The sequence below is a fragment of the Moschus berezovskii genome, chromosome 3 (assembly GCF_049115385.1).
Source record: "Moschus berezovskii isolate FMDL1 chromosome 3, NW_MosBer_1.0, whole genome shotgun sequence".
Lineage (NCBI taxonomy): Eukaryota > Metazoa > Chordata > Mammalia > Artiodactyla > Moschidae > Moschus > Moschus berezovskii.
The window spans coordinates 71617609-71634884 of record NC_142462.1 but is presented as its reverse complement, the minus strand read 5'-3'; the positions used below and the strand labels follow the sequence as shown (position 1 = coordinate 71634884).

Below are 17276 nucleotides of genomic sequence, written 5' to 3'. Positions count from 1 at the left end.
CATTAGATCAACGAGGTGGACAACACAAAGTGGATCAAATCACAGCCTATGTCAGGAGGCTTCTGATGTACAGTTAGAAAGATCTTAGCTGGATAAATATTTAATAGCTAAAATCTACAAATGGAAGGTTTATTTTTCTCCCATTTTTTATTTTCTCACTCACTCTAGTTCCTAAATTTGGATTTAAATATTAATGTGTCTTATGACATTCCTTTTGTTGTTTAAAAAATACACTGTGATTTTATCTTTTTATAGAAGTGATAGATGTTCATTGTAGAAAATATGCAAGAAAATAAGAGAAAGAGCCACCACTCAGGGTTGACTGTTGTGAGTATTTGGGTATATCATTTTCTGCATGTGATCACTCCAGTATTCTTGCCTGGAGAATCCCGAGGACAGAGGAGCCTAGCGGGATATAGTCCATAGAGTCACAAAGAGTCAGACACGACTAAGTGACTTAGCACATAAGCACGCGTGTGACTACACAAGACTGGAACGGTTTTGCTCTTTTTCCATTAATCCTTCCTGAATGTTTCCTTGAGTTTAAAAATGTACATCATAGACACCGTCGTAATGTCTGTAGAATATTTCATTGTAGAAGTCTTCTAAAATGTATGTAACTAGGCCCTTATTGTAGGCAATTTAGGTTATTTCTTTTTTTCCCATTTTAATAGTATTGTGATGACACCCCTGTATATAAACCACATGAGTTACTGTTTCCTTAGGTGTGAAATTTCCCTATCAGGATAAAAATGTTTCTTAGAGCTATTTGTAAGTATTGCCAAGTTATTCTCTAGAAAGATCTTCTAATGTTATTAAGAACATGAGAGTTGAGATTAGAAAGGCCTGAGTTACAGTCCTGGTTCTGAAGTTCTGAATCTGCCATCAGCCATGTGACCTTGAGGAAACTATTAACATCTCCAGGCTTCAGTTTCCCTACCTGTTAAGTGGGCTGGTAGTACCACCTGCCTCATATCTGGTTCTGTGTGGAGTAAATGTGATAATTCATGTAAAGGCTGAGTGGAGCAAAGTGCTCAACCTAAGAGCTACACTTTTACACTTTTGCCAGTAGAGTGTGGACTGTCTATTTCTTCATTCTCTTACAAACTCTGGGTACAATTTTGTGTAAAAGCCAACTTGACAAGTGAAAAAAGACATCTTATAGTTTTAACTTCTGTGACAAGACACATCTTTCAAGCCTTTAAAAATATGTGATATATTTCAAGTCAAAGACTGACTTTGACAAACGTTTTTCCCTCAAATGTTGTTTCTCATGAGTGCCAAGTAATAGAAGAAACTCAAATCTTCCTTTGTTTTAAAGGGTAGATGTGTCTGAGAGCCCAGAGTAGTCTGTGGGTAGGGTAGATTATGTGTACATAGCAATTATTAAATATGTGCTTTGAACATTCTCTCAGCAGTCTCAGTGAACTGGATTGAGCTGTTCATAATTTATTTTCAATTATATAAATAGCTTCACACAACAACCAGTAGAAATATAGAGAAACGAAGGAAAACACTAGCCAGCAATCCTTTCATACAAACAAATTAAATTTTGTTTGTTGACTGTCCAAACAGTTTTATAGAATTACATTAGACATTCTTACAAATCAGAGGGTGCATTTCCTCTGGTTGAGATTTTTCCCATATAAGTACCACGGTTTTACCAGGTTCATGAGGTCCCATGCCCTTCTTGTCATGTCAGGGGGAGTTAAGTACAACAGCAAGGGTACCCATACCCCTGGGCCAGGAAAGAGGGTGAGAAACGTGTGAAGCAGAAGTGGACTTGGAGGGTTGGACCGGAGCAGCCAAAAATGCTGCTGTGAAGTCTGAGCGCAGAAGTAGTGGGGATGGGTTAGTCTGAAATGAAAATTAAAACAACAAAGGAAATAATGTTGAGGAGGGTTCCTTCTCAGACATTTAGTGGCTGTTGTAAGGACAGGCTTTATTTGTCTTTTCTTGGAAACCCGGAGGCTCCACGTTACTTTAAAGACACAACATGTGTGTCTAATATCAGCAAGGGTTGAACATGATTTCACAGGTTTTCTGTAATACAAGTGGAGAAGGTGTTAAGAATTATAGCTATGATTATTACAGAGAGCAGAGAGAGCAGTTTTTCTGTCCTGATTATTGTGTCTTAAGTATCAGGCATCAAACAATCTCTCTTTGGATGAAATGAAAGTGCTCTTGAGGTTTCAGACCTGTTTCTCTTTTGTTCCAGCTTAGTTCCCATTTCCCAAGGCTGTGGCCTTGAGTGTTGAAATGTAATAACTTTGAAGGTACATGGTGAGTCTATTGATCTTTTAATATGGTTTCTGGCATTTAATTCTTGTTCAGAGCAGGCAATTCTACCCAGAGCAAGCTGGTCACTCTCTATAATCAGGTGTGTACACATCTCACACCAAGAGGGGATGTTTGTGTGAGAACACTGGATGACCATGTCCTGATCACTTTTCAGGATCATCAGTGCTAATTATAATCTTGAATATTATTTTTTCTGCTTCCAGCCTTGAATTAGATTCTGTAAAGAAGTGGTTTCGCTGAACAGAGTATGAAAAAAAATAAGGGTAGTCTAATTTTATCAATCTTGGGTGTCTTATGTAAAATGTTAAGTCAAAATTGTTACACAGTAAACTTGCTGCAGGGCTTCCATGTGACTCAGTGGTAAAGACACTGTCTGCCAATACAGTACACCCCTTGGGTTCATTGTCCTGGGTTGGGAAGATCCCCTGGAGAAGGAAATGGCAACCCACTCCAGTATTCTTGCCTGGGAAATCCTATGGACAGAGGAGACAGTCCTTGGGGTTGCAAAGGAGTCAGAAACAACTTAGCAACTAAAACAACAACAAAACTGCTGGGAAAAGAGCACTAGTCTCAGGAGATGTAACTTAGTTCACTTTTTTGTCACTTACTAATGTGACTTTGTGGAGAAGGCAATGGCAACCCACTCCAGTACTCTTGCCTGGAAAATCCCAAGGACAGAGGAGCCTGGTAGACTGCAATCCATGAGGCCACAAAGAGTCGGATACGACTGAGCGACTTCACTTTCACTTTTCATTTTCATGTATTGGAGAAGGAAATGGCAACCCACTCCAGAGTTCTTTCCTGGAGAATCCCAGGGACGGGGGAGCCTGGTGGGCTGTCATCTATGGGGTCGCACAGAGTCGGACACGACTGAAGCGACTTAGCAGCAGGAGCAGCAATATGACACTTTGGGCCTCTTTGTAGAATGACTTTTTTTTTTTAATTAATAAAACAGGGACTGTGCTATGCCCTATTTAGCACTCGTAACAGACAGAATGAGAAAGGCCTTTGTAAACTGTAATATCATAGTCCAATGAGAGGTTATTATGTCTCCAAGGTCAATGTGTTTGAAAATATATTAGTTTGTGTTTGAAACACACTTCAGTTCTCTTCACGTCCTGGCCAATCATTTCCATATTTAAACTTAAGCCCCTTAGGTGCTTCCCAGGTGGCACTAGTGGTAAAGAATCGACCTGCTTAGATACAAGAGATGTAGGTTGGATCCCTGGGTCGGGAAGATTGCCCCGAACAGGAAATGGCAACCCAGTCCAGTATTCTTGCCTGTAAAATTCCATGGACAGAAGAACTGGCGAGCTGCAGCCCATGGGGCTGCAAAGACACACAACTGAGCAACTGAGTAAAGAGTAAAACAAGGGCCTTGGCTCGGTCTCCTGTATCTTTCAGTCTAATTAGTGGCATGAAAGTTTCGCTTTATTTGGAATTTGTCACCCCACGTTCTAAAGAAGAAGGTTCAGTGTTCCTCAAAAGACTAAGATTCTAAGATCCTGGAAAAGTGAATCCTAATGGAATGTCTTCAGAAAGCCAAGGGATTTGATGCTCTCATCAAATTGGTCTCTATTTCAGTTATATCATAATAGAGCTTATTATTCACATATCAGAGCTACTCACAAAATGGCAGCACCTTGAATAGGGGTGTATTCTAAGAGCTGTGTTCCCAACGTGGTAACAAATAGACATTTGTAACTGTTTATCTCTAAGTTAATTAAAATTCAATCGGATAAAAATTTGGTTTTTCATTCACACTGGATACATTTCAAGTGCTAATTGACCAGATATGATGAGTGGCTATGACTTTGGACAGTGGAGACTATAGACTATTTCCATCATTAAGAAAGATCTATTGACTGGTCCTGCTCTAGAAGAAAGGGAAACTGATGTCACATTATTCAGAGGTATCCAGTAAGGTTTCATGCAGTATTTTTAATATCATTTTTAGGTTTCCAATTTAAAATAGCAGCCTTTAATGTCCAGACAAGGTTTGACATTCGGTCACCCAGCACCATTCTTCAAGTTGTATTTAAGATACTTGGTAATTTGATATTTTTGAATGTTCACTTCTTTCTGTTGGTCCCTTAGGTCCTGTGTGACAGACATGTGTGAATGTCCAGTCCATAAAAACTGTTACTGCGAATCATTCCTGGCATATACCCGGGCCTGCCAGAGAGAGGGCATCAGTGTCCACTGGGAGCCACAGCAGAACTGTGCAGGTGAGAAATTTCTGGCAGATCTAACCATCAAAAACTCAACTCCAGTGTCCAAGCTAGTAATGTGCTCAGTTGCTAAGTCATGTCTGACTCTTTGCAACCCCATGGACTGTCGTCTGCCAGGCTCCTCTGTCCATGGAATTCTCCAGGCAAGAATATTAGAATGGATAGCCATTTCCTTCTCCATGATAGCAATAGAAGAGAATTTGATGAATGGTGAATGGTCACACTCCTGCTTGACATTATCAGTGGCCCAGCTGGATTTCAACTTGATGAAACACAGGAACTTCTGGGCAGGATAGAAAAATGTTAAGAGAAGTGCTTTGTGATGAGCACATTTGCACAAGTTAAGGATTTCCACTGGTGCAAAATCCTCTTAACCTCAAACTACCAGCTGGATGTGCTTTGCACAGGGATAGTCATTGCTGTGATTTAGGTTGTGTATGGAACAAAGGGGGCTTCCCTGGTGGCTCAGAGGTTAAAGCGTCTGCCTCCAGTGTGGGAGACCCGGGTTCGATCCCTGGGTCGGGAAGGTCCCCTAGAGAAGGAAACGGTAACCCACTCCAGTATTCTTGCCTGGAGAATCCCATGGACGGAGAAGCCTGGTAGGCTACAGTCCACGGGGTCGCAAAGAGTCGGACACAACTGAGCAACGGAAAAAAAGAAAAAAAAGAGAATGGAACAAAGGAGATCCAGGACAGTTACGGTCATTTAAGGTCTTCAGAATAGTTCAGTTCAGTTCAGTCATTCAGTCATATCTGACTCTTTGCAGCCCCATGAACTGCAGCATGCCAGGCCTCCCTGTCCATCACCAACTCCTGGAGCCTACCCAAACTCATGCCCATTGAGTCAGTGATGCCATCCCACCATCTCATCCTCTGTCGTCCCTTTCTCCTCCTGCCCTCAATCTTTCCCAGCATCAGGGTCTTTTCAAATGAGTCAGCTCTTCGCATCAGGTGGCCAAAATATCGGAGTTTCAGCTTCAACATCAGTCCTTCCAATGAACACCCAGGACTGATCTCCTTTAGGATGGACTGGTTGGATCTCCTTGCAGTCCAAGGGACTCTCAAGAGACTTCTCTAGCACCACACTACAAAAGCATCAATTCTTCGGCGCTCAGCTTTCTTTATAGTCCAACTCTCATATCCATACATGACTACTGGAAAAACCATAGCCTTGAATTGATGGACCTTTGTTGGCAAAGTAATGTCTCTGCTTTTTAATATGCTGTCTAGGTTGATCTTAACTTTCCTTCCAAGGAGTGAGCATCTTTTAATTTCATGGCTGCAGTCACCATCTGCAGTGATTTTGGAGCCCCCCAAAATAAAGCCACTCTTTCCACTGTTTCCCCATCTATTTGCCATGAAGTGATGGGACTAGATGCCATGATCTTAGTTTTCTGAATGTTGAGCTTTAAGCCAACTTTTTGACTCTCCTCTTTTACTTTCATCAAGAGGCTTTTTAGTTTCTCTTCACTTTCTGCCATAAGGGTGGTATCATCTGCATATCTGAGGTTATTGATATTTCTCCTGGCAGTCTTGATTCCAGCTTGTGCTTCCTGCAGCCAAACGTTTCTCATGATGTACTCTGTATATAAGTTAAATAAGCAGGGTGACAATATACTGCCTTGAGGTACTCCTTTCCCTATTTGGAACCAGTCTGTTGTTCCATGTCCAGTTCGAACTGTTGCTTCCTGTGTTAGTGGGTTTTGTTTTTTTTTTTTGAGAGAGAGAGAGAGAGAAACTGCTATATAAACACCAGTAAAATATTCTTTTCCTTCTGAGAGACAGATTGCTGTAATAGTCATTATAGTGCTTTGATCTCAGGCAAGTTAATTAGCTTATTTGGTATCTATAAAATGGGATTCTTTGTTCTTCCAAGAAATATTTCTTACAAAATGGCTAAGTACCAGGCATTAAACAAAACACTGTGGATGCTTTGGTGACTATGAGAGATGGGGTGAGATCCCTGCCGTTGAAGTGCCACCAGCCCAGTGGGAGAACCAGACAAAACTAATAACTACAATAAATACTTGTTAAGTGTGGTGAGTATGGTGAAGGAAACAAATAGAGCAGAGCAAGAGAAAACAAATGGAGCCAGAGTGGGTGGCTACTTAAATGGTGAGGAGAGAAGACTTCTCTTTGGAGGTGATAGCCCAGCCACACATTGTAGACTGAAGGGAGTCAGGGCAAGAGTTCTAAGTGGAAGAATCATATTTGAATAAGATAGCAGCTCTCAAACTGGAAGTGAGTCAGTGTGAGCACAGTAGGCAAGGGAAAGAAAGGCTCAAGGTGAGAGTGGAGTTGAAGCTGGAGCTGAATCGTGCAGGACTTCTCAGGTCTTGAGAAGGAGTCTAGCTTTTATTCCAGGAAGGATGGAAGCCACCGATGGACTTGAAGCAACCTTCCTTCTGCTTTTCAAAGACCACACTGTGTAGAGAATACCCTGAATAGGGCAAGGTTGAAGGCAAGAAGAGGCTGTTGCAGTACTTGGAATGACAAAATGATAGTGGCTTGAATTACGATAGAGGCAGTGTGTGGAGGAAGAAGAGAGATTCTAGATATATTTTGGAAATATTACAGTAGCATCTACAGAGTTATAAGCACTAGTGATATGTATGTGAAGCATCTAGAAGAGTGCTCAGCTCTTACAAGATAGTCAGTAGTAATGCTACTCTTGGATGCAAGATGAGATGACTGTCATGTACTACAAGGGTTGGCAAATGTTTTTCTTTAAAGGACCAGATTTTGCCGAGAAAGGAGAGACTGGGGTTTGCAATGTTCTACATGAATCCGAGAAAACTTAACTCCAAAATTAGAAAAGAAGGCAGTTCATGTCACTGCTAACTTTAATATATACATTGGTGGAGGGCAAGAGCGGTCAGCTGGTTGGAAGAATTGCCTTGAGTCTTATTTTCAGGGCATGGACGTCATGTTCACTTAGATGGTGGATCTCAATCTGCTCAACATTGGAGTCACTCTGGGAGCTTAAAAAATAAACCTGGAAACTATGCCTGGGCCCCAAGCCCAGATATCCTGCTTTAACTGGTCTTGTGTATCACTTGAAACCTCTCCGGTGATTCTGACCTGCAGTCAGAGTTGAAACCACGAAGTTAATTTGTATGCTTAATGTGTGGCTTTGGGGAAGTAGAATGATGAGGGTTTAGGGATCGCTAAAGCTTCCTCAAGCCACCGCTTGACACAGTCACTAATCTATGTCCTTAGAAAGCACTCAAACCCTTTTATCTCCTTGTGACTTCCCTTTTGGATTTGCTCTCTCCTCTGAAAACCCAAGCCCAGCCTATATGAGTTCCCTTTCCATGGCAAGAGTGCCTCTCTGTCAATGCTGCCTTTCCAGAGGAGGGCTGAGGTGATACAAACTCATATTAAGGTGTGGCTAAGGCTCCTAAAACATGGGACTAAATGACTTACCTCCCTCCTCAGTGCTGGGTAGTACAGGAAGGGCAGGGTTTTGAGAGACTGGGTCCTTCCAGCACACCTTGAATGTGCCTGGATCCTTTTCTCTACTTTGAGTCCTCTTTCCCTTGAATTTTCCCTGGTGACTCAGACAGTATCTGACCGCAATGTAGGAGATCTAGGTTCGATCCCTAGGTCGGGAGGGTACCCTGGAGAAGGGAATGCTACCCACTCCAGTAGTTTTGCCTGGAGAATCCCATGAACAGAGGAGCCTGGTGGGCTACAGTCCTTGGGGTCGCAGACAGTCAGACACAACTAACACTTTCCCTTGAATCTACCAGGAAATGAATAAAATATGTGGACTCAAGGCCCAGCCATTCATCCTGGTGTAATGTTGAGCTCAGCAGAACTTTACTAATTTTATTGGCTATGATGCTGTGTCCAGGATCATATCAGATACAGAATATGTGAACCCTCTCTTACTGACGCTGAGCTATATTTAACACCAGTTCAGTGCACCCAGTACATTTGAGGACTATACTTTCCCCTTATCCTAGGATCCTGATTTCAGGGACTGAATCTCAGTAGCTAAAATTACTTTTCTAATGGAAAGGGACTATGACTGCTGAAAGGTTCCATTTACCACTTAAAATTAGTAGAACCATCTGAGTGAAAAATAACTCTGTCAATGTTTGGTTGCAGGGGACCATTTTATACACACACACACACACACACACGCACACACACCCATACACACTGAACTTCCACAGATTGACAGTTGGTATTTATGGAGATGTGCAGCATCTCTCACTAGATTCATTTCTGATTCTTCTGGAATATTGAAGAGTCTAAGAATATTCTTTACTTGTTTTTAGCTCTCAGATCTTTTGACTTATGACAGCACTTAAGGCCACTTAATACAGAGAAGAGAAATTTTCCAGAGTAAAATGCTTGGAAGTTGAACAGATAAGAAGCCAGCCAAGCAAGAAACTCTGAATGAACAAGTGACATCTCTCAGAAGGCTGGATTTTAGTATTAGCATGTCTACTACCACAAAGTATATACCCATTAGCTGTGGAGAGAAAGACTAATGAAACTCTAGTTTAGTACAGGAATTACTAAACACAATATGATATGCAGAGAGCTATTGTGAAGGTCTATAAAAGTTTAATAATGACCATTTATATTAATATGTGCCATTTTCTGAGTACCTCCTTTGCCCCAAGAACTATTCTGGCACTTTATATTACACTTATCTTATTTAATCCCCACTCTAACCTATATTACCCACATTCTATAGTAAAGGACATTAAGGCTTAGAATATTTAAGTAATTTGCTAAAAATCACAGACCTAGAAAGTAAGAAAGCTAGGACTCAAACACAGGTCAGTTTGCATCATAGCCCCTGTTCTTAATTATTATGAGAGCACAAATAAGCAAGTATACTGTAAAAAGAAAAAAAAAGTCAGTCTATTGTAAGAATAAACATTAGTTGTAAAATAGAAACAAAAATATGAGTTAAAAATTTTTATATATGTATTTACATATGAGTATGAACTGATATATTTATTTGTGTATTTATATAAGCATCAACTAATTTATTGAAATATTTGTTATGTTTGTTGTCATTCAGTCACTAAGTCATTTTGTCTGACTCTTTGGGACCCTGTGGACTATAGCACACGAGGCTCCTCTGTTTTCCACTCTCTCATAGTTTGCTCAGATTTGTGTCCACTGAGTCAGTGATGCTATCTAACCATCTTGTCTTCTGCTGTTATGTTATGTTGTGTGGACCTTTCCAATTTCTATTCACCTGTTCCTAATCATTGTTACTTGGTACCTTTTGACTCGATAACTTTCCTATGGTCTTGTTCCTGCATCTTGTGGATTGCCATTTCCTTCTCCAGGGATCTTCCCAACCCAGGGATCGAACCCGGGTCTCCTGCATTGGAGGCAGACGCTTTAACCTCTGAGCCACCAGGGAAGCCCCCTTCCTGCATCTTACTTTGCCATCCTTATCAGATTTTCTGCTAATTGTCACTGCACTTTCAGGAATGCATTTTATAAGCGGGAAAGATTCTGGGGTATTCAAAGCGGTGTGTGTATTTCTGCAGCAAATGAGAGAATCTGCTGGCTTCTGTGGAGAGTTTCCTCCTTGCTTTACTCTACAGACTCCAGGTGATTTTAGCCCCTTTCCTGCAGCACCTCTGCTCTACTTACACACACTGATATCCTCCTTGGTGACTAGACATCTCTTATAAAGGATTAGGAGGTAAGGTCAGCACTGAAACCTTCAGCACAGAAGGGGGATGTGGGGACAACTGAGTCCCAAAGGGCACAAATCTGTGCTTACTAACTGTATTGATAATGCCAACATGTCATGCCTTCATGGAGTACCACATAAAGTAACACGTAATGCTCCTTGCATGCTTTACAGAATAGCTGTTTATGTGCCCCCTTAAGAATATATATCTGCTAACCCTAACCACGGACTTCCCCAGTGGCTCAGCTGTATAGAATCCGCCTGTAATGCAGGAGACCTGGGTTCGATCCCTGGGTCAGGAAGATCCCCTGGAGGAGGGCATGGCAACCCACTCCAGTATTCTTGACTAGAGAATCCCATGGACTAAGGAGTCTGGAGGGCTACAGTCCATAGGGTTGCAAAGAGTCAAACACGACCGAAATGACTGAGCACAAGCAAACCCTAACGACTTTGGTAATTTTCTAGTTTTTAAAACATGTATTTAATCAAATGAAACCTTTTCAAATGCACATGTATGAATCAGATCACATTTATGTTGTCAGTAAGAATTGTTTGCCTTTTACAAGTTTGAAAAATATTGGATGCATGGAGGATAAAACAAGATCCAAGTCAGGATTAACTTTCTAGGACTGTATAAAAGTTGTGCCAAATCGAAGGCAAATTTAATCATATTATCTCCCTAAAACCCTTCTAAGAATCCCTCAAGAATTACAGCCCCTGCCCACCTCTCTGCCTTTGTCTCCTCCCTCTCTCATTCTCAAATTCCTTGCTTCTCATCCAACAAACCAAGGATCCTCCAGTTTCTGATTGGGTCATGGCTGCTTGTTATTGCTGATTGCACCCTCTTTGCTCCCCCACCCCCTCCCCTGGCACCATGCTCTCTCTCCGCCTGGAAAACTTCTGCCATTGTCTGTCTGGCTGTGTCTTGTTACCTTTCAAGATCTAAGTGGGATCCATTTTCTGAAGTCTTCCTAAATCCCTAACCAGCCCTCAATGTTGAGTTGATGTCTCTCTTACTGTTCCACTGTACTTCATTCTCACTGTTTAATGTGTTCATTTGCATTTAATTAAGAATCCATTTCTGTGTCTCCTTCACCCATTTGTTTTTTTTTTTAATTTATTTTTTTTATTGAAGGATAATTGCTTTACAGAATTTTGTTGTTTCTGTCAAACCTCAACATGAATCAGCCATAGGTACACACATATCCCCTCCCTTTTGAACCTCCCTCCCATCTCCCTCCCCATCCCACTCCTCTAGGTTGGTACAGAGCTCCTGTTTGAGTTTCCTGAGCCATAGAGCAAATTCCCCTTGGCTATCTATTTTACATATGGTGATGAAAGTTTCCATGTTACTCTTTCCATGCATCTCGCCCTCTCCTCCCCTCTCCCCACGTCTATAAGTCTATTCTCCATGTCTGTTTCTCCACTGCTGCCCTGAAAGAAAATTCTTCAGTACCATTTTTCTAGATTCTGTATATATGCATTAGAATATGATATTTATATTTCTCTGACTTACTTCACTCTGTATAATAGGCTATAGGTTCATCCACCTCATTAGAACTGACTCAAATCACCCATTTGGTTTTAAGTCCTGGCTCCTGAGACTAACGCTCAGAGATGATAATCTGATTCACATTGGATTCCCTGGCCTAAGAGGATGCCTGCCCCATAGAAGATACTCAGTAAATGTTTATTGATTTAATTTGAATTGAATAGCAATGGTGAAAATAATCCACTTTTCCCCTAGTAGTTCTGCATTTTCTACCTACAAATGGTGAGGGATATATCAGTGTTCAGTAGTCAAAGGTAAGATGTCACAGAGAAGCAGTCGGAAAGTACGTGGTGCAGTTAGAAGAAAGACTTGAGAGGTCGGAGAGAGGAAAAGACATGGGGGAATGCATGTCTATAGGAGAAGGAGGGAAAAGGAAAGAACGTGGTGAGAGAGACAGGAAATTCTGCCGAGTTTTCATAGTAGGAGGGATCTTTGCGAGATCTGAGGGGAATAAAGTATCTGGAGCAAAAAGTGAGTTGAAAGAGGCATTCTGGAAGCAGCAGAGTGGAAAATGAACTCAAGTCCAGCCAAATGTAATCCAAATTGGGAATCAAGATGATGGATGGAACTTCATTAAGATTAAATCATCATCCAACAAGCACAGGCATTTATTAGGCTGTGCTTGGCCTTGTGCCAGAGCTTTACATCATAGAAGACAAAGACTCTGCCCTCAGGAGCCCCAACTTTAGTGGTTCATTCTGTTCAAGCAAGGGTGCTTATTGTAGTGACCCCTGGAACCTTCAAAATTTACAGCGGCCCAAGGCTCCACTGTAGACAAAGAGCAAAAATCTTTAGGGAAGGGACTGAGGAATATATGTCCTTTAAAAGACCCTTAGGAGACTCTTGTGAACATCTCCAAATAGCAACTATAGATGCACAGTGAGATGAAATCACTCAGTCATGTCCAACTCTTTGTGACCCCATGGACTATAGAGTCCATGGAATTCTCCAGGCCAGAATACTAGAGTGGGTTGCCTTTCCCTTCTCCAGGGGATTTTCCCAACCCAGGGATCGAACCCAGGTCTCCTGCATTGCAGGTGGATTCTTTACCAGCTGAGCCACAAGGGAAGCCCACAGATGCACAGTAACTGGGGGATTAAAACAAGTAAGCAGGTAACTATAATGTGAGAAGTGCTGTTGGATACAGAGCAGGGAAGGGTATTTTGGAGAGATCCAGGAAGCTACTTGAAGGAGATGATGTTTGAATTAAGACTTGGAAAATGATTGGTTTGGGGAGAGAATCCAAGCTAATGATAATCAATTGCAGAGTGTTTTGACTGGAAATTAGAGCTAATATTGTAATAACTGATAGAGAAAGAGAGGGAAGGGAAGAAAGAAGAAGGGAAGGTAGGAGAAGGGCATTAATGAGAAGAGAAAAGAATGTCAGGAAAAGGGTCTTGGAGGCAATTTGAACCTTTAGTGTTAAAGAGGAGGTAAAGAAGCCCAAGAGAGAGAAGGTGTCTGCAAGAAGTTAGTTGCTTTTCAATGTCGTGTTAGCTTCTGCGGCATAGCAAAGTGAATCAGCTGTGTGCTGTGCTGTGCTGAGTTGTTCAGTTGTGTCCAGCTCTTTGCAACCCTATGGTCTGAAGCCCACAAGGCTCCTCTGCCTATGGGGATTCTTCAGGCAAGAATACTGGAGTGGGTTGCCATGACCTCCTCCAGGGGATCTTCCCAACCCAGGGATCAAACTCAGATCTGCCGCATTGCAGGCAGATTCTTTACTGACTGAGCCACCAGAGAAACCCAAGAATACTGGAATGGCTATCCTATCCCTTCTCCAGGGGATCTTCCTGACCCAGGAATCAAACCAGGGTCCCCTGCATTGCAATCAGATTCTTTACCAGCTGAGTTACCAGGGAAGCCTGAATCAGCTATATGTATATGTATATCTACTCTTTCTTGGATTTTCTTCTCATTTAGGTCACCATGGGACATTGAGTAGAGTTTTGAGATTAACTGCCCAGAGTTAGCATCAGCCTCCACAGGTTTAAGGGCTCACTCCCATAAGACACCTCATTTCAGATGCTGGTTGCCAAGTACTGAGTCCCTAGGTTATCCTCTCTCTGCTCCACTTGGTTACAGAGAGGGGCAGAGAGCTGTTCTCACAGCCTCCTTGCCTTTTGGGCATAATCATTTTCTAGAAGGGCTCACAAAGCTCTGAAAAACACTTATTTACTCTTGAAAGTAAGGTGTAAGTGTTAGTTTCTCAGTTGTGTCCTATTCTCTGCTATTCCATGGATTATAGCTTGCCAGACTCTTCTGTCCTTAGGATTCTCCAGGCAAGAATACTGGAGTGAGTTTCTATTCCAGGGGATCTTCCCAACCCAGAGGTTGAACCTGTGTCTCCTGCATTGCAGCTGGGATTCTCTAATAAACTGTCTGAGCCATTTATTACAAGGGATACAAATGAGCAATCAGATAAAGAGGCAAGAGAGTACGTTCCAGAAGGGCTCCCCAAACACAGGAGCTTCTGTCCCAATAGAGCGGGGACAACATAATCCCAGCACCTCAATGTGTCCTCCTGTTCCAGAGTTTTCTGAACCCTGTCATTAGTCATTAAGGGATTTGTATGGAAGTGTCCCTATGTAGGCATAGTTGATTAAATCATTGACTGACAGGGATAAGCTCAATATCCAATCGCTGTCTTCATCCCTGGCAAAAAGTGCTGAAAGTTCCAAGCCTTTAATCATGCTTTGGTCTTTCTGGTGAGCAGTCCCCATTCTGAAGCTGTCTGGGGACCCCAACCACCAGCCCTATTGGCATACAAGCACTCTGGAGATTTCCAGGTGTTCTAGGAGCTGTGTGCCATGAACTAAAGACAAAAACAGCTACAGATGGAGTTTGGATGGTTATTACTCTTCTTCAAGAGGATTCTTCTAAATTCTTACATGTGTCAACACCCCTTCTCCTGAGAATGAGGGGGTGCCCCTCTGATTGTCATTGGAAGTAACTCAGATGGAAAAGTCTGCATGTCATAAAACTTCCAGAATGCTGGCAGTATTTTTTTTCTGACAAATCTATTCATGAATTTTCGGTAAGTCTCAGAATACTGTCAAAATCATTTTAGCTCCAACTGAACAAAGATAGTAAATTGCTATGATTTGGCTACATCATCATTTTCATATTCTCTGACCAGCCAGCCAACTACTTCCCTCTACCCAGTCACACATCTAATTTTTTTCTGTAGTGCTCTACCCATCTCTTGCTCTAACTAGTTTCAAATTGATTAATTCAACACATGATAACCAAAATAAAGTATGTCACACATTTTTAATATCCTTGGCAGATGTTTTTCCTGTATGAGTTGGTGGTGGTGGTGTTTAGCCGCTAAGTTGTGTCAGACTCTTTGCGACCTCATGGACTGTAGCCCACCAGGCTTCTCTGTCCATAGGATTTCCCAGGCAAGAATACTGGAATGAGTTGCCATTTCCTACTCCAGGGAATCTTCCCAACCCAGGGGTCGAAACCACATCTCCTGTATGTGTAATTCTGCATATCTGAATATCACGGTAGTTGCAACAATGATTCCTATTCGTTACAGCTCAACTACTGGAAGAACTATTTGGAGTTAACTTTTCATACCATTCTCAATACCTAGGTAACCTGTAGATTTACATGTAGCTTTACTGATGTATAGTCTTTCCCACCTGGGAATAAAGCTTTCTTGTTTTCTTTCATTTTGAAGTTCACTGGTTCAGCAGGTGGATGTTTCATGTTTTTCCAGGTGCAGGTGATTCCCCGAGTGTCTGAGAAGTGCTGGATGCTTGTTCTTCTTTTGTTAGGGGGCAGATGTGCAGCTGTGCTGTGGGGAGACTTGTGCCATGAGTGACATGAGCCTGCGGAAATGGCATGGGGCTGAGGGTGAATTAACCTGGCTGTTTCCTCCCATCTCACCTTCATCTCCTCTCTTTTCCAGCCACCCAGTGTAAGCATGGGGCCGTGTATGATACCTGTGGCCCAGGATGTGCCAAGACCTGTGACAACTGGAATGAGATCGGCCCCTGCAATAAGCCGTGCGTTGCTGGATGTCACTGCCCAGCAAATTTGGTCCTTCACAAAGGAAGGTGCATCAAGCCAGTCCTCTGTCCTCAGCGGTGACCTTTGTTCTGTTCCTTCAGACTTTGAACCTAGTGTCCTTGACACTGAAGTGGAAGAGCCAACGAAAGACTGCAGTATTTGTGTGCTGATTCTGCAAACACACACACAGAGTATATATGTGTACATATATAGATATATAGATATATTCAGAAGCATTTCATCATTTATATAAACTATAGGTGGATTATTATATGTATATTTTTTGCTATAAGACATGTATTGTTTCTAGGATCCTAATCTGTAAGCCATTGAAGACATTGTATAAATAAATCAAGTGTTTTTAATTTAATAAGGCAGCATGCAGACGTATTGGATGGCTTTACTAGCACACACATTTGTCATTTTTAAGGAAAGTTTTCTAAGAGATCAAAATTGCCTGCCTGGATTAATTTTTTCTTAGGATCAAGATTTGCTGTTGAATGGGGAGTGTGTTTTTTCTGGAGAAGGGCAAATTTATTTTGGGGTATTTCTGCTTCCAGAGAAAGGAAAGTATGCCTGAGAGAGATGGCTAGTGATTGGCGACAGGCTCTAATGGTGCATGTAAGCAAGGGATTGGCTGTTAGACTTTCTTGGGTCATGGTCTGATATTATTTCCAAAACTGATTGGCTGGTTACCAGGAAATGTATGTTCATCACTAAAGCATAACCGAAGAAGCAAATGATTTCTTGCCCTCTTAGCATATTCCCCGAGTCTCCTAATTATATATGTGTGTATGATGGATGTGGCCACCTCTGTGTCCCACACTGAGATGATGGAGTGTCTGGATGTCTTGTTAGTTTAACTGAGTGTGAGCAGATATTTGAAGAAACTGTTGCACAACATATGAGAAAATATCTATTTCTCTGAATCTCACAGCAGTTTAGGATGAACAAATCCAGTTGAGTCAAAGTAAGCTATCTATATTTATTGACTATTCCATGGATAAAGTGAAAGTCTTTATTTCTATAAGACCCCTACTCCAACACTATTTGCAACAGGGAATCTATCTTAATTATTAGACAAAAAGAAAGGCTTTATTGATCAGTTGATTTAACATCATTCCAAACAAAGAATGGTCTACATGCTTGCTCTCATTTCCTGATAGGTTACTACTAGTCACCATGTGATTTTTCCTGACTTTTGTTTTCAGCTGAATAAGTGAGAATGTAACAAAATAAAACCCACTGATGTCTAAATATAAAATGTTCTGTGTTGTAGTAAATAAAGAGCTTAAGTTTTACAACAATGCATTTTCTATTTCAAAATGTGTATGTTATACTTTATAAATGGCAATATCAGTTCATCCATTTTAGCAACTTTATTTAGATATATTTTATATACCATGCAATGACATTTTTATAAAGAGTAGGCTTGAAGCTCAACATTCAGAAAACAGAGATCATGGCATCTGGTCCCATCACTTCATGGGAAATAGATGGGG

General features: G+C 41.5%; 1 protein-coding gene across 1 annotated transcript in view; it reads left to right on the top strand.

The window, feature by feature from the left end:
- BMPER (BMP binding endothelial regulator) overlaps positions 1–17069 on the top strand; it is a 261662-nt gene extending 244593 nt beyond the window's left edge. The window contains exons 14-15 of the mRNA XM_055420892.2: positions 4399–4529; positions 15674–17069. Of these exons, the coding sequence (XP_055276867.1) occupies positions 4399–4529; positions 15674–15855 (313 nt within the window). The 3' untranslated portion in view covers positions 15856–17069. The remainder of the gene's footprint in view (positions 1–4398; positions 4530–15673) is intronic.
- The last annotated feature ends 207 nt before the right edge of the window (positions 17070–17276 follow it).